The sequence below is a fragment of the Elgaria multicarinata genome, chromosome 1 (genome assembly GCF_023053635.1).
Source record: "Elgaria multicarinata webbii isolate HBS135686 ecotype San Diego chromosome 1, rElgMul1.1.pri, whole genome shotgun sequence".
Taxonomy (NCBI): domain Eukaryota; kingdom Metazoa; phylum Chordata; class Lepidosauria; order Squamata; family Anguidae; genus Elgaria; species Elgaria multicarinata.
This window is the reverse complement of record NC_086171.1, coordinates 213,510,003-213,535,227: the sequence shown is the minus strand read 5'-3', so window position 1 is coordinate 213,535,227 and position 25,225 is coordinate 213,510,003. Positions and strand designations below refer to the sequence as shown.

General features: G+C 49.2%; 1 protein-coding gene across 1 annotated transcript in view; it reads left to right on the top strand.

The window, feature by feature from the left end:
* Positions 1–22,308, top strand: part of LOC134413287 (tyrosine-protein phosphatase non-receptor type substrate 1-like) — a 104,683-nt gene extending 82,375 nt beyond the window's left edge. The window contains exons 4-9 of the mRNA XM_063147444.1: positions 1,434–1,748; positions 6,663–7,007; positions 8,816–8,917; positions 10,484–10,505; positions 15,402–15,441; positions 21,713–22,308. Coding sequence (XP_063003514.1) covers positions 1,434–1,748; positions 6,663–7,007; positions 8,816–8,917; positions 10,484–10,505; positions 15,402–15,441; positions 21,713–21,970 — 1,082 coding nt within the window. The 3' untranslated portion in view covers positions 21,971–22,308. The remainder of the gene's footprint in view (positions 1–1,433; positions 1,749–6,662; positions 7,008–8,815; positions 8,918–10,483; positions 10,506–15,401; positions 15,442–21,712) is intronic.
* The last annotated feature ends 2,917 nt before the right edge of the window (positions 22,309–25,225 follow it).

Below are 25,225 nucleotides of genomic sequence, written 5' to 3'. Positions count from 1 at the left end.
CCATCTGTCAGGGATGCTTTAAGGTGGATTCCTGCATTGAGCAGGGGGTTGGACTCGATGCCTTGTAGGCCCCTTCCAACTCTGCTATTCTAGGATTCTATGATAATTGCTACTATGATTCCAGATGTCCCAGCATGGCTTGGGGAGTACATTACAATGCAGCCCTGTTGCCAGATTGGACAGGAGTGGAAACCAGCTTGTGCTGGTCTGAAATCTCTTGAACTGGTTTCACCACTGCAAACAGTGGTGAAACTTGGGACGTGGCTAAACAGCTGACAGGAGTGGGGTGGGGGGTTGCAATCTGGAGTGGAGAAGTGTTGGGGAGCAGAAATGTCAGAGAAATGCCCAAAGCGTTCAAATGAGTTCAGATTTCTAGGAATCCAACCTGCATCTTCGATGGGGCCGATGAGAGTTGAAGTCCAAAACATCTGGAGAGCACCAGGTTGGGGAAAGATGCCTTAGATGCTTTCCCCCCCCCCCAGCCATGGCAAACTCACACCTGGGGAACCAGGCTCAGTGACAAAAGAAGCAGGAGGCTTCTGTCTGGGTTTTGTGGATTGTCAGGCCCCTTTCATTCCATGATCCACTCATTTATGGAATTGGATTTTTTAAAACTTGACACAGGTTGTCACACAGAGGAGGGCCAGGATCTCTTCTCGATCCTCCCAGAGTGCAGGACACGGAATAACGGGCTCAAGTTAAAGGAAGCCAGATTCCAGCTGGACGTCAGGAAAAACTTCCCGACTGTTAGAGCAGTACGACAATGGAACCAATGAGTTATTTATTTATTTAGAATATTTATATACCGCTCCCCATTGAAAAATTTCGGAGCGGTGTACAAGGTAAAATGAAAATAAAAACAGAATAAAACAGTTAAAACAAAATTTAAAAAGAAGCAAAAACAGAAATCTAAGGCTGCATGTTAAAGAAAGGCTTCTTGGAATAAAGACGTTGTCAGGAGGCACTGAAAGGAGTACAAGGTTGGCGCCTGCCTGACCTCCAGAGGCAGGGAATTCCACAGGAGGGGGGCCACCACGCTGAAGGCTCTTCCCCTGGTGGATTCCAATCGGAGGATGGATCTATATGGAACCACCAGGAGCAGGCCCTCGGATGACCTCAGTGACCGGGCAGGTTGGTAAGGGAGAAGGCGCTCTCTCAGGTATCCTGCTCCCAAGTTGTTTAGTTGTTTAGAGTTAGGGAGGTCAGGGCCTCTCCCACACTAGAGGCCTTCAAGAGGCAGCTGGACAGCCTTCTGTCAGGGATGCTTTAGGGTGGATTCCTGCATTGAGCAGGGGGTTGGACTTGATGGCCTTGTAGGCCCCTTCCAACTCTACAATTCTATGATTCTTCTCACTGAACCTGTTTCTCCAGGTGTGGGGATGGGTTCTGTCCAGTACGGAATGCCCGATGACGTCTCTGTTCTCCCCCCGCAGCCTCCCCGTCCAAGCCAATCATCAATGCCCCCCTCAGCAGAGTGGCACCGGGGACCACGGTTACCTTCAACTGCAGCACAGGTGGATTCTCCCCCCGTGACATCGCAGTCACCTGGTTAAAGGGCACGAACGTAATCCAAGCCTCAGAGACGGTCATTCTGCCCCAAGACGGGAAGAACTCCTACCGGGCCGAGAGCTCTGTGCAAGTGCAGCTCACCAGAGAGGATGTGATGACCCAGCTCACCTGCCGGATCAAGCACAAGACTGTTCAGGGCGTCCTGGAGGAACGTTTTAGTCTTGCCGACGTCCTAAGAGGTATGGAGACGGGTGGGGCTGTGGGTACCAGTTTGGGGGAAATTGCAAGGAAGGGGAGAAGGGGTGAGTCTTGGATGCCAAGGAGCAAGCGGGGCCGCTGTCTCCATCCAGCAAGGCAGTTCTTGTGCTCTTAAGCAGCGGTGTAGTGGTAGACATTGAAGTGCAGAAGCTCCTCCTGACAGCCCACGTAGCCATGTCCCCAAGGAGAATCCATAGCCGCCACCACCCCTCCCAGGACAGTTATTTCTTTATTGGACCTCTTTCCCACCCCCCAAAAATATAGCGATTGCATTCAAAGGAGCGAAAACTCTGGTTAAAAACTCCACCTTCCAGCACAGGCAGCCTCCAAAACAAAAGCCCACTAATAAAAGCTCACAGTTATGTTTATTTATTTATTTATTTATTTAAGGATTTTTATGCCGCCATTCAGCCAACAAAGGCTCTCACGGCGGCTTACAAAAGTATTTCTTGACAGTCCCTGCCCACAGGCTTACAATCTAAAAGACATGACACAAAAGGAAAGGGGATTGGGAGGGAGGAGGAGGAGGGGGAAAAGGAAAGCAAATTCAGGCACTACAATCTTAGTTGCAAAGTTCAGCAGTTACAGTTGACAGCAGGAGGGAGGGGGCTCTGAGCTGGAGCTGGACCCAGGCACGGTGGAGAGGTGCCTGGCTGCTGCTTCCTCTCTCACTGGTGGCCTCTCCAGAGACAGTTGGTAGCAGGAGGGAGGGGGCTCTCAGCTGGAGCTGGACCCAGGCACGGTGGAGAGGTGCCTGGCTGCTGCTTCCTCCCTCACTGGTGGCCTCTGCAGAGACAGTTGGTAGCAGGAAGGAGGTGGCTCTCAGCTGGAGCTGGACCCAGGCACGATGGAGAGGTGCCTGGCTGCTGCTTCCTCTCTCACTGGTGGCCTCTCCAGAGACAGTTGATAGCAGGAGGGAGGGGGCTCTCAGCTAGAGCTGGACCCAGGCATGGTGGAGAGGTGCCTGGCTGCTGCTTCCTCCCTCACTGGTGGCCTCTGCAGAGACAGTTGGTAGCAGGAAGGAGGGGGCTCTCAGCTGGAGCTGGACCCAGGCACGATGGAGAGGTGCCTGGCTGCTGCTTCCTCCCTCACTGATGGCCTCTCCAGAGACAGTTGGTAGCAGGAGGGAGGGGGCTCTCAGCTGGAGCTGGACCCAGGCACAATGGAGAGGTGCCTGGCTGCTGCTTCCTCCCTCACTGGTGGCCTCTCCAGAGACAGTTGGTAGCAGGAGGGAGGGGGCTCTCAGCTGGAGCTGGACCCAGGCACGGTGGAGAGGTGCCTGGCTGCTGCTTCCTCCCTCACTGATGGCCTCTCCAGAGACAGTTGGTAGCAGGAGGGAGGGGGCTCTCAGCTGGAGCTGGACCCAGGCATGATGGAGAGGTGCCTGGCTGCTGCTTCCTCCCTCACTGGTGGCCTCTCCAGAGACAGTTGGTAGCAGGAGGGAGGGGGCTCTCAGCTGGAGCTGGACCCAGGCATGATGGAGAGGTGTCTGGCTGCTGCTTCCTCCCTCACTGGTGGCCTCTGCAGAGACAGTTGACACTTTACCGGGCATGAGTGCAGTCCTGTGCCTACTTACCAAGTCAGCTCCATTGGATCCAGTGGTGCTTACCTCTGGCTGCGTAGCAGGGCTGGATCAGGACTCTTGGCTGCCTGAGGCGAAGGACAAGATGGCGCACCCTCCCCTTCCGCATACAACGGCCAACTTGATGGACAGTTGCGTCCTTCTTCAACCCCAGCAATGGGGCGACATCTTCCACCACACCTGAAGGCAGCCAGCTAGCTTCGGGAGGGCAGGGCAGGGTGCGTGGCCCACAGGTCTCTCCTCCAGCACCTTGTTGCCTAGGGCCGGACCAACTTGTAAGACACAGGGAGCTTTTAACCAAGGTCTTTGGCCAGCTTTGAGCCTCGTGTAGCGCAGAGCGGTAAAGCAGCAGTTTCTGCAGCTGAAACTCTCCCCACGGCCTGAGTTCGATCCCAGCGGAAGCTGGTTTCAGGCAGCCAGCTCGGGTCGACTCAGCCTTCCATCCTCCCGAGGTCGGTAAAATGAGTACCCAGTTAGCTGGGGGAAAGGGAATAACGGCCGGGGAAGGCAACGGCAAACCACCCCGCTATAAGGCCTGCCAAGAAAACGTCAGCGAAAGCTGGCGTCCCTCCACGAGTTAGTAATGAGTCAGTGCTTGCACGAGAGGTTCCTTTCCTTTCCTTCCTTGGCCAGCTTTAGCTTTTAATTTTCAAAAATGTTCCCCATTTTAAGCCACTGACATGAAATAGGAACTCCAGCCAGGAAAAGGAAGAAGAACAGAGCCTGTGCTTGATTATTTTCTTTGTTCTCTCACTTCCACCGTGCTAATCTGTCACAAACAATAGTGAAATGACTAAGCCTCATTATGGCCCCATTCGTCTGCCGGAGCAAGGAGGGCGCATCCGTTCTCTTGGCGCTTTGGCCGATGATGTCTTTGCTCCTGCTCTGAAAAGCGTCCTGGAGCTGTGCTCCTCTGAGTTCCCTTTCCACTACCCCACTGCTCTTAAGAGTGAGGAGCAGCCTAGTAGTACGACTCTGATCAGAGTTGGTGTTAAAAGGATCTAGCAAGCCAAGGCAAGGCTAAGATTCAGCATTCTAGGGGTGTGCACGGAACCCCCGCTCCGCCCCGTGGGCCGATCCGAAAATTTCGGATCAGCCCGCGCTGCTCCGCCCATACTCTGCTCCTCTTCGCCGCGGAGCTCCGGCTCCAAATCTGAGCTCCGCAGTGAAGGGGAGAGGCGCCAGGTAAGGCCGGGAGAGGAGGGCACATGCAGCGATGGCGGCAGAGCCCAGTAAGGGACCAAGGGAGAGGGGGGCCTTACCTGCCTCCGTCCGCGGTCCGTCGGCGTCTTCAATTGAGCCCGCGGTTCAACCAGGAAGTCTGGGCCACAAGCAGGTAAGAGGATGGAGGCAGGTAAAGGAGAGGAGGGTGGGGGGGTTACCGGGCCCTGCCGCTGTCACCGCATGGGCAACAGCGACAGCGGCAGGGCCCGGTAAACCCCACTTACCTTTCCGGCGGAGCTCCGGATCGAGGCGAAGGATCCGCCTTCACCTCGATCCTCTTCGCCACGCTCCGCCGGCCCCCCAATCCTCTTCGCCTCCGCCTTAAGGGCAGGCGAAGCCCCCTGCTCCGCTTCTAATTCACCGGTCCGATTAGAAGCGGAGCACATCCCTACAGCATTCTATCTGTACTGTGTGGCTTGATTTTGGTTCCTTCTCAAGTGCAAAACATGGCAGCCAGGCTGGTCACTGGTACACCTAGGGGTGACCGCATCACACCAGTTTTACAATCTCTTCACTAGCTGCCAATTAGTTTCCGGGCGAAGTATAAAGTGATGGTTATCACCTTTAAAGCCCTACATGGTTTGGGTCCAGGCTACCTGCGGGATCACCTTCTCCCGTACAATCCTCCCCAAACACTCAGGTCCTCTGGGAAGAATCTACTCCAGTCAACCAAAACTAGGCTGACGGGTATTACCCAGAGGACCTTCTCTTCTGCCGCTCCCAGACTGTGGAATGGGCTGCCAGAGGGGATTCATCAACTTGACAGTCTTTTAGCATTTAAAAAAGCAATAAAGGCCCATCTATTCTGGCAGGCTTATCCATTGAAATTTTAGAATATTTTTAGGATGTTTTAAGGATGTTTTAATCATGTATGCTATGTTTTTAACCAGTTTTTATTGTGCTTTATATTCACTGCTGTTCCCCGCCTCTATCCAAGTAGAGAGGCGGGTAAGAAATAAATTATTATTATTATTATTATTATTATTATTATTATTATTATTATGTGGACCTGAGCGAACTAAGCTCAGCTGCCATGTGGAGAATGGCAGTCTTTGTGAACTGGATGACTTGGCTTGTCAAAAACTGCCCTATTGAAGGATCAGGCCATATAAAGGTCCGGCAAAGGGCTCTCTCTGTGTTGGGAAGTCATGTGCCCTACTTTTCAGAGGGCAGTCCTCTGTATGAAAGGCTGGCAGGTGAAGGGTTAAGTCCTAATCTGCCTTTGCTTCCAGTTCCTCTCCCCCAGGGTGGCTTTTTCAGGGGGTGGAGAAGAGGAAGGAGCATCAGTAGGTAACATACAGTTTGGCCCTTGGCTGTGTTGATGTAGGAGAAATGAAGTGACTAAGAAGCCTTAGTGACTAAGAAGATTGAGGGGAGACATGATAGCATAGGATAGACATGATAGCACTCTTCAAATACTTAAAAGGTTGTCACACAGAGGAGGGCCAGGATCTCTTCTCAATCCTCCCAGAGTGCAGGACACGGAATAACGGGCTCAAGTTAAAGGAAGCCAGATTCCAGCTGGACATCAGGAAAAACTTCCTGACTGTTAGAGCAGTACGACAATGGAACCAGTTACCTAGGGAGATTATGGGCTCTCCCACACTAGAGGCCTTCAAGAAGCAGCTGGACAACTATCTGTCAGGGATGCTTTAGGGTGAATTCCTGCATTGAGCAGGGGGTTGGACTCGATGGCCTTATAGGTCCCTTCCAACTCTACTATTCTATGATTCTATGAAAAAAATGGGTAGATGGGGTCGGTAAAGAAAAACCTAACTCTCCGGCACGTCCTCGTACTCGTTTTGAAGGAGATCCCACGCACGTCAAGTCCACATCCAGCCTCCGTGGCTTACAGGTCCACCCATGCCATGCCAAGAACATGGGCTGTTGCTACCTGCAGATTAAAAAATACATCAAACAAACTAAGTAGACCCAATAGGTCCTGTGGATGGCACTCGATGGGTTTAAGATGCTGGTTTGATCAAGATCTGGCCCTTAAACCACAAGTCCAAACCAAGGCAGAATGCAGAAATTTCCCCGCATGGATATTAAGGCCTTAACGCTGATTTCTTTGGCTTTGTTTGTCCAGTTCCACCCAAAGTGGTCGTGAAAACCAACCCGACTTCCCCTGTCATGTTGAATGCGAACGTGACCATCACCTGCGACGTGCTGGGATTCTATCCAAACGATACGAGCTTGGACTTCTTTGACAATAACAACAAAAGCGAAACAAGAAAGGCTTACCCGTTGACCCAGAATCGGGATGGGACGTTCTCCCTCAACGGCATCCTGGAGGTGACAGCAACCGAAGAGAGGAACCAGTCGGTATTTACCTGCCTGGTCAGGCATAATTCTCAGCCTCCCGTTAATGAGACCGTAATTCTTACAATCAAAGCACAGATTGGAGATAACGGAAGTTCCAGTAATCTTGGAGGTGAATGTGAATTCGCACAACCATTATTCAGGTTTTTTGTCCCACCCCACAATCCAGGTTGACATTTTTTTGCGTGTACTCTTTTTGTCAACTCGCACTGGATATGCCTACGAGATATTGGTCTGATGAATAATTCCAGCATGTGTCCATGGATTGCAGGTTACCCTAACCTTCAGATGTCTTCACTTACATGGGAGGGGGCTGTTACCCAGTGGTAAGGGATCTGTTTTGCATGCAGAAGGTCCCAGGTTCAGTCACTGGCATTTCCTGGTAGAGCTGGAAAAGACTCCTGTCTGTCCATCAGTGCATACAGTACTGACCTTGATGGACCAGTAGTCTCACCCAGCATGAAGCAGCTTCATGTATTCTGGTGTTGACCTTCCCTCAACCCCACAAGAACTTGCCTACCAACTATGATCAGAAGCTGTGTATCCCACTACCATCAGAAGCACCTTCTTGGTTGTTGCACCCAAGAAGTGGACCTCTATGGCCCGGGAGATCCAACTTGCCCCTTCTTGGTTAATATTGTGAAGCATTTTGTTACTTTGGCCATAGCTAGACAGCGCTTTATCCCGGGGCAGTCCCCAGGATCGTCCCTGTGCGTTCACATGATGCACAGGGGATCCGGAGATCAGAGAGGGATGATCCCTCCTTTGGTCCGGGATCTCGCCCCCGCCCCTTCGAGCCAGGTTTTTCCACGGTCCCGGGCTGAGCCTGAAACCATGGAACGTGTGGCCGGGTGTCGCAGTTTGTCCCAGCTCCTCACAAGTAACCACGAGGAGCTGGGAACCGCGCATGGGGTGCAGAGCTCCTCAGGAGCTCTGCACCCATCGGGGTGGGGAGGGAGTGGGGATTTTTTTTAAAAAAAAAATTCCTACCTTTGAGCGCACGAGCGCTCGTGCGCATCTTCTGTTGTCTTTAAAAAAAGAAAATGGCGGCCACGACGTCCTCTCCTTCTGTTTCCCGCATGTAAACAGAGGGGGGATCTCGCGATAAACACATCACAAGATCTTCACCCCTCCATCACGCAATAACAGGTAGATCTAGTTGAGGCCTTTGTTTCAGCAGGCCTTTTTGTCTGCCAACCGTATGACCGTTCTCTTTCTCTCTCTCTCTCTCTCCATTTTGCTCAGTATAGAAATGAGTTCATAGTTCTTACTTTTCCAGCTGCTTGTTGTGGCTTTTAAATTGTCGTGAGCATTTAAAATGTTGATAGTCCGGTTTTATTTTACTTTGGCCATAGCTAGACGAGACTTTACCCCGGGGTGATCCCGGGATCATCCCTGTGCATCCACATGACACACAGGGGATCCCTTGGCCCGGGATCTTGCCCTCCCCTTTAGGCCCGATTTTTCCGTGGTCTCACACTGAGCCCGAGACGGTGGAACGTGTGGTCGGGCGCTGCAGTGTCTCCCAGCTCCTCGCGGTTCCTCGCAAGGAGCCGGGACCCACGCACAGGGCGCAGAGCTCCTCAGGAGCACTGCACCCATGAGGGGTGGGGTGGGGGGAGGGGGGAATTATTATTTTAAAAAAACTTACCTTTTGCGCACGAGCGTTCATGTGCTGCTGTCTCTTTAAGAAAACAAAAAAATGGCGGGCACGACGCCTCTCCATCTGAGGTCATCGCGCACCGCGTGTGAATTGAGGGGGAGATCTCACGATGAAAAAAATCGCGCGATCTTCACCCCTCCATCCCGCTAGACCTCTAGGTCTAGCTAAGGCCTATGTTATAGCCCCCTTGAATACTTTGTTTGAGATGAAAAGGCAAGAGACCAACTCTCTGATAAATGAATGAAATCTCTTTGCAGATAGCGATACGAGAATGTTCATCATAGTGGCGGTAGTTTGCGTGCTCCTCGTTCTGTTGGTGATAGCCGTCATCTACTTGATCCATGCGAGACACAACAAGGGTAAGCAGAATCTCTGCTGTATCTGCGTTATCAGTGGCGTAGTTCGAGCACACAGCCGCCCCATCTGATCCCCCACAGGAAGGCATCGTGGTGGTGGTGGTGGGGTGTCTCTGCACCAGTTCCCACAATTTGCACAGTTTCGGTGGTTCCAAAACGACCTGCCCCAAATCAGACTCATTGTACCAAGGGCTGTCTTTACGGCTTATTTGCCCCCATGGTAGCTGCGCAGTGGCGATGCATCGGCTATACAACACAGGCGCCAATTCGCAGCCACCGCAGGGACTTTCCCCGAAGCTCCGCATTTAAAAAGCCAGGGACTTATGGTGCCTTTTTCTCTTGAAACCATGTCACCACAGTCCTTCCGCCATGTGGCCTCTCTTCAGCATCAAGCTGGGGGCGTTCCCGGGCGGATGGCGACTGCTGATAGATTGCCAGAAACTGGGCAAAGGGTGGGCCCGACGAACTGATTGGCTGCTGGAAAGCCCATGCTCCATCTGCTGTGGGGATTTCCCATCTCCGCCCCGCAGCAGCGAAACCGCACGGTTTCCTCTGAAGGAGCAGCAAAGCGGCGCCATGAAGGCCGTGCTCCAGTCATTTGTAAAAGCCCCTGTGACCCTAAGTAAGGAATCTGGGTGAGGCACCAGGACTTAGGCCATAGCTAGACCTAAGGTTTATGCCAGGATCATCCCGGGTTCATCCCTGCCTGAGCGCTGGATGCCCTGTGTGGCACTTAGATGAACAGGTTTGACCCCTGGACAATCCTGGGATAAACCTTAGGTCTAGCTACGGCCTTAGTCAAACACAGAAGCCCTTCTTTTTACAAAATTTAAGAATTTATTAGTAACAAGTTAACCATTAACACACTGCGAGTCCCTGAGTTATCTCAACTCCTAAATAACTGTCTAGCCGCCCTGGTAAACGTCTTATACTGCTCCTGAAATGCTGTTCACTGTGGCAGGAGGCCCAATTCCCTGCTCCTTACAGCCATTCTGTCCAACGCTGCCTTCTCATAGAATCATAGAATCATAGAATAGCAGAGTTGGAAGGGGGCTACAAGGCCATCGAGTCCAACCCCCTGCTCAATGCAGGAATCCACCCTAAAGCATCCCTCACAGATGGTTGTCCAGCTGCCTCTTGAAGGCCTCCAGTGTGGGAGAGGCCACATCAGAAGGGCCACACTGGATCAGACCATGGGTCCATCTAGTCCAGCACTCTGTTCACACAGTGGCCAACCAGCCATCGGCCAGGGACCAACAAGGCAGGACATGGCGCAACAGCACCCTCCCACCCATGTTCCCCAGCAACTGGTGCACACAGGCTTATTGCCTCAAATACGGAAGATAGCACACAACCATCAGGGCTAGTAGCCAACAACAACACCTGGTTGGGGGCTGCATATTCATCATAGTGGCTAGCATGCACTGCAGCTCCTCAGGGGCTAGTTAACCTATGAGGGGCTGCCAAATTGTCTGAACCAGGTCATTTAGGGGAGCAGGAATTACTTGACACCCAGGAAAAAATGATTCTGCAGCTGACGTAGTGTGTTTGTTTTCTCTTCCTCTGCAGATAAAGACCCCACATCTGTAAGGTAAGTTTGGGCTTCTGTGTTGATCAGGAAACTGTTTGAAATAATAATAATAATAATAATAATAATAATAATAATAATAATAATAATAATAATAATATCATCATCATCATCATCTAAGGTCCTCCTCCGGGTGCCTACTCGGAGGGAAGCTCGGAGGACGACAAGAAGGGAGAGGGCCTTCTCTGTGGTGGCCCCCCAATTATGGAACGATCTCCCTGACGAGGCCCACCTGGTGCCAACATTGTTATTTTTGGTGCCAAGTCAAGACTTTCCTTTTCTCCCAGGCGTTTAACAGCACATGTTGAGTTTTAACTGACTCCAGAACTAGCTTTGGCCTGGCTGAGTGTTTAAAAATTGTTTTAAATGTTAGCTGTTTTTATGTTTTTAAATTTTGTATATTGATTTTTAACGTTCGGTCTTTTAATTTTTGTAAATCGCCCAGAGAGCTTCAGCTATGGTAATAATAAAATAATAATAATAATAATAATAATAATAATAATAATAATAATAATAATAATAGAGTGGTAGTGCAATATGACGCAGGGATGAGGAACCTCTTTCAGCCCAAGGACCGCATTCCATTTCCGAGAAGCTCTCGGGGGCCGCATTCCAGGGTGGGCGTGGCCAAAGGCAAAAAGGGTGGGGCTAAAAATAGCAGCCTCTTTTGGCTCAAAGCACTTACTGCATGTAACTAAGCCTTACAGGAGGCATTTCGACCTTTTAGAACAGAGGGGGAGGGGAGCCATGCAGAAACTGGAAAGCCCCCAAATGATCGGCTGTGAGCAGAAAGGAGTGCAGCTAAGAAATGGGGCATGACCCTTTTGGTAACCCAGGAGAGCCAGATTCGGATCCCAGGTTCAATTCACAGGTTTGAGGTTCCCCCAGCCCTGGGATAATGGCTACAGCAGCCTTCCCCAACCTGGTGCCCTCCAGATGTATTGGAAGACAACTTCCATCATTCCCAACCAGCATGGCTATTGCAGTTGATAGCAGGGCTGTGCAGGGACGGCCCCAATCTGCTTCATTTCTGGAAATGGCCTTTTACAGCCGCCGTAGTTTGAACATTAGATCTAGACTAGTGGTCCCAAAGTGGGCGGTACTGCCCCCTTGGGGGCGATGGGATTGCATAGGGGGGCGCTAAGAGGCAAAGGGGCGGCAGGGGGCACTCGAGGTGGTCTTTTCTGAGAAGTGCCTCTCCAGAAGGTCTTAAAACCCAGGGACATTTTTATGGGAGAAGGTAGTTTGGTCCTAAGCCATAAAGGGGAAGAATCCACACATGTATTAATACTGTTTAAGAAGAGTCCTTTTAACGGTGAATTGAAATGTTTCAAAAGCACCAAAACGCTAATGAAGAGACATACGCTGCTTGGTGTGCCCTGCCATGCTGGCTGCAAAACAGAGGCATTCGCTCTCTTTTCCGTCGCTCCCTTGGCAAGCCTGCAGCGGGAGCTTCGGATTTTGAATAAATATTCAATTAATTGTTACTGTTTTGAATTTTATCGTTATTATCTTCCTTAGTGGGTCGTTGAAAACCGCTATTCTGAATAATGATTTTTATAGTGTAGGGTAGGGGGCACTGGGCATGAGTTTGTGGAACCAAGGGGGCGGTGACCTGAAAAAGTTTGGGAACCACTGATCTAGACAATGACAGAGCCGCCATCTTACATCAAAATGGCGGCTCTCGCTGCAGACAGGTGGCTGCCGGATGGTCTGCTCTGATCCAGACTGCTTCAGCCCAATCCAGGCCCGCTTCAATTTGGGATCCGGATTCCCACCCGATGCGGTGCACAGCCCTAGTTGACAGTATGACATAGGACCACAAGAATAAGCTGGTGGTCGTCAACCATGATGTTAAACACTTAGCTTGTTAATGCTGGCAGAACCAAGAGATGGGTATAGCTTGTTTGGTACTAGCATGGCTCACAACATTTCAGACTCTGTTATAGTGCAGAGTTGAAGTTTTAAAGAAAGCGTTATGCAAGGCTACTTCCTTTTCTTTCTTTTGTAACGCAAGCAATATTTAACCATAAAGACTTGTGACTTTGCTGTCTGGGTTTCTTTTACTGCTGATGTTTGCTGTCTGGGTTTATTTTACTGCTGCTGTTACAGGGTTTCACCCACCGCCATCTCTGCCCTCTATTTTTATGATATGCTAGGGGTTTGTTACTTTTACACTTGTATTTGTCTTTTGTGGTGTTAGTTAGCTTGAATATTCTTACACATATAGAGAATAAAGGCACAGTGCTATGCATAGGACATGCTGGGAATTGTGGGACGTTTTTGTTGTTTTTTGCCTAAACATGCATAGGACTGTGCCCTAAATATTTTCTTCCAAGCCCATGCTGGAAAATAAATGTTTTATCCCATGCCCAGTGTGTTTTGATCCATTTTCATTTTGCTGCCAAAGGAAGCAAAGGAACCATTTTTATTTTGTATTCAGAGGCTACAAAATCAAGCAATTCGTTAAATCAACATTTTTATACAAAACAATCGGAAAACAGAAGATATAAATAAGAACATACTGTTTTCTGATTTTTAACCTGTTGATTGTCTTACTATGATTTTAATTTTTGTGAACCGCCCAGAGAGCTTCGGCTATTGGGCGGTATAGAAATGTAATAAATAAATAAATAAATAAATAAATATTGCATTCAATATGCAATATTGAATCGGGCCAAATAATATTTCAAATAATATTTGAATCGGGCCAGTCCAGGTCCGGGCCCGATTCAAAGTGCTGGTATTAACATTTAAAGCCCTAAACGGCTTGTGGCCAGGCTATCTGAAGGAACGCCTCCTCCCGTAGGTACCTGCCCGGACCCTAAGGTCATCCTCAGGGATCCTTCTCCGTGAGCCCCTGCCAAAGGAAGTGAGGCAGGTGGCTACCAGGAGGAGGGCCTTCCCTGCTGTGGCACCCTGGCTGTGGAATGAGCTCCCTAAGGAGGTTCGCTTGGCACCTACGTTATATGCTTTTAGACGCCGGGTGAAGACCTTTTTATTCTCCCAGCATTTTAACAGTCTATAAATAAATTTTAACTTGGTGTTTTAAATTTGTAATTTTGCATTGCTGCTGTTTTTATCTGGCTGAGCTTTTATATTGTATTTTATATTATGGATTTATACTGTTGTTTTATACTTTGAATGTTTTTAATTTTTGTGAACCGTCCAGAGAGCTCCAGCTATTGGGCGGTATAGAAATGTAATAAATAAGTAAATTCAAACACATATTTACTTACCCTTATTAAGAGTGCCAACAGAGATCTCTGGTAGATATATCTCCAGCACTTATTCTCTGGAAACTCTGATGATTACTGAATGGCAGGAGATTAAATACCATTCTCCTGCAGGTGTTACCAGTTTCTCAGATGAGAAGTCAGGGATCACTCTCTGTTGACAAACTTCACAGCGAAACTCAAGGGATCCAGAATGTAAAAATACTGAACTCTGGAAATCTTCTTCCATACCCAGAGAATGGTTTGTTCCTCTTGAACGTGAAGGATGGAGAATCTCTGAAGAGGCAGCTGTCTCTTCAGAGGAGAAACCCTCCCATCAGTTATTCCATGACTTAACCATTGTCATCTGGAAAATGACCATCAGAGCTTGCATTTTCCACAAAAATATGATCTCTGGATGCAGCTGGGCTCTGGACAGAGAGCCTTTCTACACGAGGTTTATATTGTGCGCTCATGATTCCTCACTCACTGCAGTTTATCGGTCCTCTACCCGTCGCCTCTCCCATGCTTTTAAAGTTTTTGTTTTTAGTGAGGAAAATCTGGTATACCTCTGAATGGTGGCATGAAACCTAGTGTATTTGCGCAATTCTGCTCTACCACACCCCCACCTAGTGGCTGTGTAATGGAACAAATAGAAAAGCAGAGAGAAAAAACCTTGGTGCGGGGGGTTGGGGGAACACACGTAAAAGAGCCAATCTTAATCCCACAAAGAATTCGGAAGCACAAGCCTCATTAAACGTGTGGGTTAAACGCCTCATGAAGAGAAAGTCCTCTCACAACCATTACCCAGACTGAAAGAACTGGGCATGTTTAGCCTGGAGAAGAGAAGATGGACGGGAGACATGATAGCACTCTTCAGATACTTCAAAGGTTCTCACACAGAGGAGGGCCAGGATCTCTTCTCGATCCTCCCAGAGTGCAGGACACGGAATAACGGGCTCAAGTGAAAGGAAGCCAGATTCCAGCTGGACATCAGGAAAAACTTCCTGACTGTTAGAGCAGTACGACAATGGAATCAGTTACCTAGGGAGGTTGTGGGCTCTCCCACACTAGAGGCCTTCAAGAGGCAGCTGGACAACCATCTGTCAGGGATGCTTTAGGGTGGATTCCTGCATTGAGCAGGGGGTTGGACTTGATGCATTGAGCAGGGGTTGGACTTCCAACTCTGCTATTCTATGATTCTGCCACCCCCCAGACTGTAGAATGGCCTGCCGGGAGAGATTCGCCAACTTAACAGTCTTTCTGAATTTAAAAAAGCTATAAAGACTGATCTCTTCCGGCAGGCCTACCCAGTCGGATTTTAAGATGCCTGGCTGTTATTTGAATAACGTATTCGTTTTATGTGTTTTTAATAAGTTTTATGAATTTTACTGTGTTTTATAGTATTTAATATTGTTCCCCATCTCCATCCAAAGGGAGAGGTGGGTAAGAAATTATTATTATTATTATTATTATTATTATTATTATTATTATTATTATCCCGGAATGCCAATGGGTTGGTCTCCTTTGCACTCCTGCGTTTGCAGATCACACAGCGAAGTCTGGTGCCCATATGGCTTCATGGAAAAGAGAGTTTCGGGAAACGCTTTTGAGAGGGCTGAGAAGAGATGTGGTGTTAAGTTTGTTCTTGCTCTCTGATGTGCATTTCTTTTGTCCCTTTCAGGCTACATGAATCTGAGAAGGGTTCTGGGGGGACAAATCAGGTACGTACTGCTCTATTCTTTGGGATGCTAAGAAGAGGTCATCACTGAAGAACTTGTTTACCCTGTCAGCAAGACCCAACGATGTAGACTCACCTTCATGCTCAGTCAACAATATTTTATGCACGGGGGACACCAGAGGTTCAATAATAACCATAATAACCCCATTACCAAGATCTTGAGACTCACCCAGCAGCTTAGAGAAAACTCTTAACTGCCCACCTGTCTCTGCAGACCTGTGTTGTGGTCCAAATAGCCCTGATGTGTGATATTAATTTTAAAATTGCCTTAAAATTTAAAAGGCCTTCAAGTTTAAAAGGCCCAAAATTTATAGACTGTTGTTTCATCCATCCCAGTTTTACTCTGCCTGGCAACAGTTCTTCAAGAGCATGTGCGGATGTCTGTCCTAGCCTTGCTCCCTGAGATCCTTACACGGGAGGTGCCAGGCATTGAACTGAGGCAGTGTGGTGTAGTGGTTAGCAGCCTTCCTCAACCTGGGGCGCTCCAGATGTGTTGGACTACAACTCCCAGAATGCCCCAGCCAGCAGTCCAACACATCTGGAGCGCCCCAGGTTGAAGAAGGCTGGGTTAGAGTGTTGGACTGGGAGTCAGGAGATCTGGGTTCTAGTCTCCACTCAGCCATGGAAGCTTACTGGTTGACTTTGGGATGGTCAAAGCTCTCAGCCCAACCCACCTCACAGGGTTGTTGTTGTGAGGATAAATGGAGAAGACTAGGAGGACTATGTGACGTACGCCGCCTTGGGTTCCTTGGAGGGGGAAAAGACAGGATATGAACGCAATAAATAAATAAACTTTTTTGTCCAACTCCCTCTGACTCCATCCCAGACTTCTGAGGCTTCATTCACTTCTTTATATCAGCTTTCCCCCACTTGGGGCTATGCTGGCTAGGGCATTCTGGGAGTTGTAGCATCTGGAGGATGCCAAGTCAGGGAGGAGAGATTTACACTTCCCCCTCCTTAACAATAGGGGCTAGAAGCATGCTTTTGTTTATGATCAAGTCTTCTTTTGATTGTAACCAGCGTAGAGAGAGGCGTATGGAAGCGGCGCTGCCCTTTGAGATGAGCCTGCTGGTGGCGAGATTTTTTTGTTTCTTCCCCTCGCGAAATAATACCACAAAACATCGCTCCCTTCTGAAAAGGCCCAGCTGCGCCGCCGTCCCGGCGCGGTTTATTTTTAGAGGTTTTCTTTTGTGCGGCGCAATTGTGCGATTTCGGTGAGCAAACTCAGCCCCCCCCCCCCCCGCTCGCAGGGCTGTTTTTCTTACAGCCCTCGTAGCCGCTCACGTCTCCACGCAGCTGTCACTCGAATTGGGAAGATGTCATTCCTTTGGGACAATAGTGGAGTGGAGTGTGACTTCGTCCAGGCTGCCAAGAGCCCTGCCTGATGATCCCACTGCTGTGCGCATGGAATTATTTTGAATTCATACCAGCTGCCCTCCTTCCCCCAATATCACCAGCAAGCTTTCTTTTCTTTTCTTTTTTCCTTTGGGCCACTACTCCACGAACAACAGATCGCACAGTCAAATTGTGCCTGGGCCGTAGCGTTCCAGTCTGCAGGTGTGGAGGGGATCATGGTCTTGGGTGTTGGGAAGAAGCCTTTGCAGCTAGAAATCTAGCTTTTTAGGAAGAAGGCCAAACAAGCCTCATCCCCTTGACACCTACGTTTCATCATTTTTATTTAGGCCCTTTCTACACCTACGGGTGTAGAGGGAGGGAGAGGGGGCGATCCCAGACTTACCTGCTTCCAGGATCGTCACAAACCCTGTTCAGAAGAGACCTTAAACCATGGTTTTAACCACGGTGGTTAAGCCAGAAAGCCAGGCCATGTTCAGAAGACAGCTTAAACCATGGCTTTAACCACGGTGGTTAAGCCAGAAAGCCAGGCCATGTTCAGAAGACACCTTAAACCATGGCTTTAACCACGGTGGTTAAGCCAGAAGGCCAGGCCATGTTCAGAAGACACCTTAAACCATGGCTTTAACCACGGTGGTTAAGCCAGAAAGCCAGGCCATGTTCAGAAGACACCTTAAACCATGGCTTTAACCACAGTGGTTAAGCCAGAAAGCCAGGCCATGTTCAGAAGACACCTTAAACCATGGCTTTAACCACGGTGGTTAAGCCAGAAAGCCAGGCCATGTTCAGAAGACAGCTTAAACCATGGCTTTAACCACGGTGGTTAAGCCAGAAAGCCAGGCCATGTTCAGAAGACAGCTTAAACCATGGCTTTAACCACGGTGGTTAAGCCAGAAAGCCAGGCCATGTTCAGAAGACACCTTAAACCATGGCTTTAACCACGGTGGTTAAGCCAGAAAGCCAGGCCATGTTCAGAAGACAGCTTAAACCATGGCTTTAACCACGGTGGTTAAGCCAGAAAGCCAGGCCATGTTCAGAAGACACCTTAAACCATGGCTTTAACCACGGTGGTTAAGGCAGAAAGCCAGGCCATGTTCAGAAGACACCTTAAACCATGGCTTTAACCACGGTGGTTAAGCCAGAAAGCCAGGCCATGTTCAGAAGACACCTTAAACCATGGCTTTAACCACGGTGGTTAAGCCAGAAAGCCAGGCCATGTTCAGAAGACACCTTAAACCATGGCTTTAACCATGGTGGTTAAGCCAGAAAGCTGGGTTTTGTTCAGAAGACACCTTAAACCATGGCTTTAACCACGGTGGTTAAGCCAGAAAGCCAGGCCATGTTCAGAAGACAGCTTAAACCATGGCTTTAACCACGGTGGTTAAGCCAGAAAGCCAGGCCATGTTCAGAAGACAGCTTAAACCATGGCTTTAACCACGGTGGTTAAGCCAGAAAGCCAGGCCATGTTCAGAAGACACCTTAAACCATGGCTTTAACCACGGTGGTTAAGGCAGAAAGCCAGGCCATGTTCAGAAGACACCTTAAACCATGGCTTTAACCACGGTGGTTAAGCCAGAAAGCCAGGCCATGTTCAGAAGACACCTTAAACCATGGCTTTAACCACGGTGGTTAAGCCAGAAAGCCAGGCCATGTTCAGAAGACACCTTAAACCATGGCTTTAACCATGGTGGTTAAGCCAGAAAGCTGGGTTTTGTTCAGAAGACACCTTAAACCATGGCTTTAACCACGGTGGTTAAGCCAGAAAGCCAGGCCATGTTCAGAAGACAGCTTAAACCATGGCTTTAACCACGGTGGTTAAGCCAGAAAGCCAGGCCATGTTCAGAAGACAGCTTAAACCATGGCTTTAACCACGGTGGTTAAGCCAGAAAGCCAGGCCATGTTCAGAAGACACCTTAAACCATGGCTTTAACCACGGTGGTTAAGCCAGAAAGCCAGGCCATGTTCAGAAGACACCTTAAACCATGGCTTTAACCATGGTGGTTAAGCCAGAAAGCTGGGTTTTGTTCAGAAGACACCTTAAACCATGGCTTTAACTATGGTGAATAAAGCAAAAAGTCTTATTCACCGTGGTTAAAGCCATGGTTTACGGTATCTTTGGAACATGGCCTGGCTTTCTGGCTTAACGACCATGCTTAAAGCCATGGTTTAAGGTGTCTTCTGAATGGGCCCACCCTCTGTCTAAATGGGCCGCGTGACATCATGGGCATCGCGCCCGTCACAGGCGCCATTTTTTTTTAAAGCAACACGTGCGCTCCAGCAAAAATTAAAATGTAAAAAAAAAGGGCGACCCCCCCCCTCCCCACCCCTTATGTCCCTGGACTCCCCCCATCCCAGCTCCTTCCCTCTGATGACCCGTGCTACTTGCGGGAAAGAGGGAAGAAGCCAGGACCAGCACCCACAATGCCTGCAATCCTTGGGATCTTCCCGGGACCGCACATAAAACCGGGATAACTGAGGTCTCAGTTATCCCAGGGAAATGGAGCGATGATCCCTCTCTGATCCCAGGATCCCCTGTGCGTCATTTGGACACACAGGGATGATCCTGGGACGATCCCTGGAAAAACGGCTGGTGTAGAAAGTGCTTTAGTCTCTCGTGAAGAAAATGTATATTTGCTCAGCTCTTCTGTTAGTTCTGTTTCTTTCTGATTGCTCAAGGCGGCTCTACGACACACAAATTACAACCCACCAACCTATTAAAAACTGAAGTGGAAGACGTCAGAGACAGGGACAGCAGATGAAATACCATTTTAAAAAATCCCGTAGGATCAAAATAAAGATACAGTACATGTATGGTGTTTAATACGATTGGACAGGGTCCCTGCCCCAAGGAGCTTGCAAGGTAAAACTCACCGTAGTGGAGACAGCAGAGAAAAGGAGGGAGATTAACCTCGTGTGGAATCACCCCACTTCTCTCGTTCAGTTCTAATAACATACCCGGAAGGGAGCTGGTAGAGTACAAGACTCCCGGTTTTTTGCTGTTTCCTTCCTCCTCAATTCTGATCATCCCATTTTGCCTGCCCCAAGACACATCCTCACTCAGAAGCTTCCTGGCCCACTTCTGCCACATGAGAACATCAGAAGTGCCCTGATGCTGGATCAGACCAAAGGTCCATCTAATCCAACACTCTGTGCACACAGTGGCCAACCAGCCATTGGCCAGGGACCAACAAAGCAGGACATGGTGCAACAGCACCCTCCCACCCATGTTCCCCAGCAACTGGTGCACACAGGCTTACGGCCTCGGATACCGGAGGTAGCACATAATCATCAGGGCTAATAGCTATTGATAGCCTTCTCCTCCAGGAATTGATCCAACCCTCTTTTAAAGCCACCCAAATTGATGGCCATCACTATTTATTTATTTATTTATTACATTTCTATACCACCCAATAGCCGGAGCTCTCTGGGTGGTTCACAAAAATTAAAAACTTTCAAAGTATAAAACAACAGTATAAAACCATAATATAAAATACAATATAAAAGCTCAACCACATAAAAACCAGTGCAAAATTACAAATCTAAAACACCCAGTTAAAATTTATTGATAGACTGTTAAAATGCTGGGAGAATAAAAAGGTCTTTACCTGGCGTCTAAAAGCATATAATGTTTTTATATGTGAACCTCCTTAGGGAGCTCATTCCACAGCCGGGGTGCCACAGCAGAGAAGGCCCTCCTCCTGGTAACCACCTGCCTCACTTCCTTTGGCAGGGGCTCGCACAGAAGGACCCCTGAGGATGACCTTAGGGTCCGGGCAGGTACATATGGGAGGAGGCGTTCCTTCAGATAGCCTGGCCCCAAGCCGTTTAGGGCTTTAAATGTTAATACCAGCACTTTGAATCGGGCCCGGACCTGGACTGGTAGCCAATGAAGCTGGAAAAAGACTGGCGTGATGTGGTCTCGTCTCACTACATCTTGTGGCAGTGAGTTCCATAATTTAACTATGCGCTGTGTGAAGAAGCCCTTCCTTCTATCAGTCCTGAATCTCCCACAAATCAGCTTTGGGGTCTAGTCTTTTGAGAGAGGGAGGAACCATGCACAGTTTTGTACACCTCTATCATGTCCACCCTTAGCCTCCTTTTTTTTCCAAGCTAAACAATTGCAGCTGTTGTAACCTTCCCAACCAGGGTGATCAGGGGTCTGGAAACAAAGTCCTATGAAGAGAGACTGAAAGAACTGGGCAGGTTTAGCCTGGAGAAGAGAAGATTGAGGGGAGACATGACAGCACTCTTCAAATACTTAAAAGGTTGTCACCTAGAGGAGGGCCAGGATCTCTTCTCGATCCTCCCAGAGTGCAGGACACGGAATAACGGGCTCAAGTTAAAGGAAGTCAGATTCCAGCTGGACATCAGGAAAAACTTCCTGACTGTTAGAGCAGTACGACAATGGAACCAGTTACCTAGGGAGGTTGTGGGCTCTCCCACCCTAGAGGCCTTCAAGAGGCAGCTGGACAGCCATCTGTCAGGGAAGCTTTAGGGTGGATTCCTGCATTGAGCAGGGGGTTGGACTCGATGGCCTTGTAGGCCCCTTCCAACTCTGCTATTCTATGATTCTATGACTTCACAGGCGACGCTGTGCACGGTTATTCATGCACAGCAATTTATCTCGACGTCAAAACACAGCACACCGGTTCACGAGAGCATTCATGATGGGGGAGATATTTGTGGGGAAATCGCTCAGCCTTCCTCAACCCAGTGCCCCCGAGATGTGTTGGACTGCAACTCCCATCATCCCCAGCCTGTGCTGGCTGGGAATGGTGGGAGTTGTAGTCCCAACCCGTCTGGAAGGCACCAGGTTGGGGGAAGGCTGAGCCAGGTGGGTGCTTGGCCTGATTTGGCAGCGCTTCTCATGTTCTCTGACTCCCGTTTTCCTCCCCTCTCAGGATCCCGATCCCAACAACGTCACGTACGCAGATCTCAACTTTGACAAGGCCCCCAAGAAGAGCCCCCGCCAGGTGGTGGAAACCAGCCAGCAGTCCGAGTACGCCAGCATCCAGACGGCCAAACCGGCTGCCAACGACGACAACGTCACCTATGCAGATTTGGACATGGTGCACCTGAGCAAAGCCCCCAAGAGACCCGCGCCGCAGCCCGAGGAGGCCACTTCGGAATACGCCAGCGTGCAGGTGCAGAGCAAATGATCTACGGCCCCCGTCGCCGGCTGTCTGTGGCTTGCCGGCCCTCGTGCGGGGTCGTCCGAGACCTCCTTGCTGGGCTGGGATTCTCGGTCTTGTCTCCATGCTGGGTCTCAATGGAGTCGCCGTGGGATTTGCCTGCCAAGCGGCGGTTCCTGCAACTTCTTTGAGCGGAACTTACTGTATGCAGCCAAGGTCCAGGAGGAAACGAATCGGTGCTACACAGAAATTGCATCCTGGTATTTGGGCTAGTTCATTGTGCCTCTTCCTTCCCCGTTTACCTTGTGGATGGGAGAAGCCTAGACCAACTAAGGATCTAACACCGCTTTTATCACTGGAACATGAACCGTTGTCTTCTTTTAATTCATCCACACTCCACACAGAGCGAGAGCTGCATGAAGGCGAGCTACCGCTTTTTAGGGCAGGTGTTCCATCACCATCGGCACTTCCTGCTGAAAGCCTTCTCTCCGCTTCCTTTCGAGATGGCAGAGTCTTCTCAGATGCCGTCTTCAGACTCCTCCTTCATTGGGGGCAAACTCCGTCGGCAGCCCCAGCTAGCCTTGTGGATCAGAAAGAAGCTATGGGACACGACCCGCATCAGAGCTCTTGATTACACTTGGTGAAATATGGGAGAAGGAAATGGCCATTCTCCCAGCTTCCCCTGGGAGGAGGAAACTACTGTCTTCACCAAGATGCTGTCTGTTTCACTTTGTATTGCTATCATCCACAGATATGTTTCTCTCTCTCTCTCTCTCTCTCTCTCTCTTCCCCTGACAATACGTCTTGGGACAGTGCCTCTTTGAGATATAGCAACTTGTTCTAGGCCCAGATTTCCCTCTTTCCATCTCACCTAGCCCTGGGGCCTCTCTCTGGCGAAGCCAAATCTGTAGAAAGCCTTTTAGATGTGTCCATCTCCTTTTTCTTTTCTTTTAAAATCTCCTTTTTAAAAATTTCATTCCTACATGTTTCCAGTGTTGGAGGGCCTTGGACACATGTTACAGCCTCTGTGATGGGCTTGGCCCTTAGAAAATGAGAGACTGTGTTGAGGAATCTTGCTGGTTCCTCTACCTTCCATTGTCCTCTTCATTTCCCTCCAGGCTCCTTCCCAAATCTGGCTAAATGGGTCAGTAACCTTAGCAACAGAACTAAGGCCTGCAGAGGTGTGTGTGTGTACACATACTTGAAAGGTGGTTCTCTCCCCTCAACCATCAAACACAAGGTGGCCTGTGTGATCAGAGAAGAACATGCCTCCAAGGCCAAGGGTACTCCAACCTGGTCCATCTACTCATATCTGTCCTCCGCAGTTGCACCATAATACCTTCAGGCAGGGAAGGTCCGCCTCCTGGCCTGCTACTTCTGTTTAGGCTCCATCACAGTGTGTTGCATTTTTGTACGTGCGGTGGCCATTTTGGGTTGTTGTTGTTGTTTACATGGCTCACAAATGTGCAGTAACCCAAGCAAAACTGAGTGGCCCAGGACCGGACGGAGGTGTGCTGGCAGCCACAGGCATCAGCAACGAATTTTACTCTAGGGCAATGACTATGAAGGCAAGAGGCAAGGGGGCGCTGTGGGCACAGCAGGCCTGATGCCCCACTTGTCACCGACTGAGGGGGCGGCTGTGATCAAACGTGACATTTTTCCACACGAGGCCAGAAAAATAGGTCGCCTGCTACACCTTGACCTTGTCCCTTCTGAGAGCCCAGTTCATTCCTCTTGGACATAATACACACGCAAACACACACACGCCGAGGGGATCAGTATTTCCATCTTGGCCTAATCCCTGGAGTTGATCTTTTCCTCCTTGGTCTTGCCCATTTTTTCATCCCTGATGTGCAAAGTGGTGGGGAGACCACTGGGGAAAAGAACAGCACCTCTCTGTCCATAGGAGAGGGGGCGGTTAGGGCTCCCCCAAGAGACACTGTCGTACCACCTATGTTGACTGTTCAGCATTATAACTGTTTACTCCTTTTAGAACTAAAAAATAAATAAATACCAATATTTGTGTATGTTCTTTGTAAGTGGGTGTAGTACTGTGTACTTAGCACTAGTGTGAAAAGCACAAAAGCAAAGCAAGGAATAGAATGCCGGGGAGAAAATCAACTCTAAATTGTCTTTTCCCTGTGATTGAGACTTCATAACCAACCTTCTGTGTCTCCTGCTGCCGGTAACCAAAATTCCTCCTCTTGTTGTTGTCGTTTCTTTTTGCAGCTCTGTGTTCCTTTTTTTTATTTTTATTATTATAATGCAGTTTAGAGACTAACTGGCATTTTGTGAGCGTAAAAGGAAGTGGGGAAGTAGGAACCAGTGGTCTTGCAGAAGCAATGTCTTCCGAATCCTCTACCACCAATCTTCCACCCACAACATAGTTCCATCTTTCACCCAAGAGGGTTTCAAGTTCCAGAATGAAGTGAATAAAAACTTAAGCTGGTGAAAGCGTAAGGGATTTTGTGTACCACTTGGACGACGGAGGACAATTCTCACTTGTTATTTCCATGTCTTCTGGTTGTCTACAGAGGGCTTCCGGTTGGACCTCTGAACAGCTGGTCCAGAGTGGTGCAGTTTGGGGTCTGTTAACATCCTGTTCCTCATTCTGGAATGGTATCTCCATCATGGCATTCTGGAGTTACAGCAGCAACTCCTCCCTGGGACTCGAAATTAATAGTGCGAGGGAAGAGATTTGGCATCACTGATGATGTTGCATTCTCCTTTTAGCGTTTCTAAAAATTTCACTAGGGAAGACATCCACGTTCCTAATATGAGAAAGGGGAGACCTAAGTGTGGGATACGTGGACACGGTCCTGGAACTTTTGCAAGATGTAGGCTCTTCACGGTGACACCTTGCCCTCCTGATGTTACAAGGACAACTTCCTTTGGCCACTTCTTCCTGGCTACTTCCCGACACCATGTCTTTAAAATATGAATAGGGAACTAGAGTGTTGGGACAGTCATCAAGGCCAAACCAGATGGTGCATTAAGCAAACCGCTGCTGGCCAAAATGGTAACCACATGTCTTCTTCCTTCCTACTCCTCTATAATGTCTCATCCAACTTTGCCATGGATGTGCTGAAGTTCCTCGCCCCCCATTCCACATTACTGGCTGCTGGGAAAATGCAGATCTTAGAATCATAGAATAGCAGAGTTGGAAGGGGCCCACAAGGCCATCGAGTCCAACCCCCTGCTCAAGGCGGGAATCCACCCTAAAGCATCCCTGACAGATGGTTGTCAGGTTGACAGATGACATCGGTACACTTGTACGCTGCC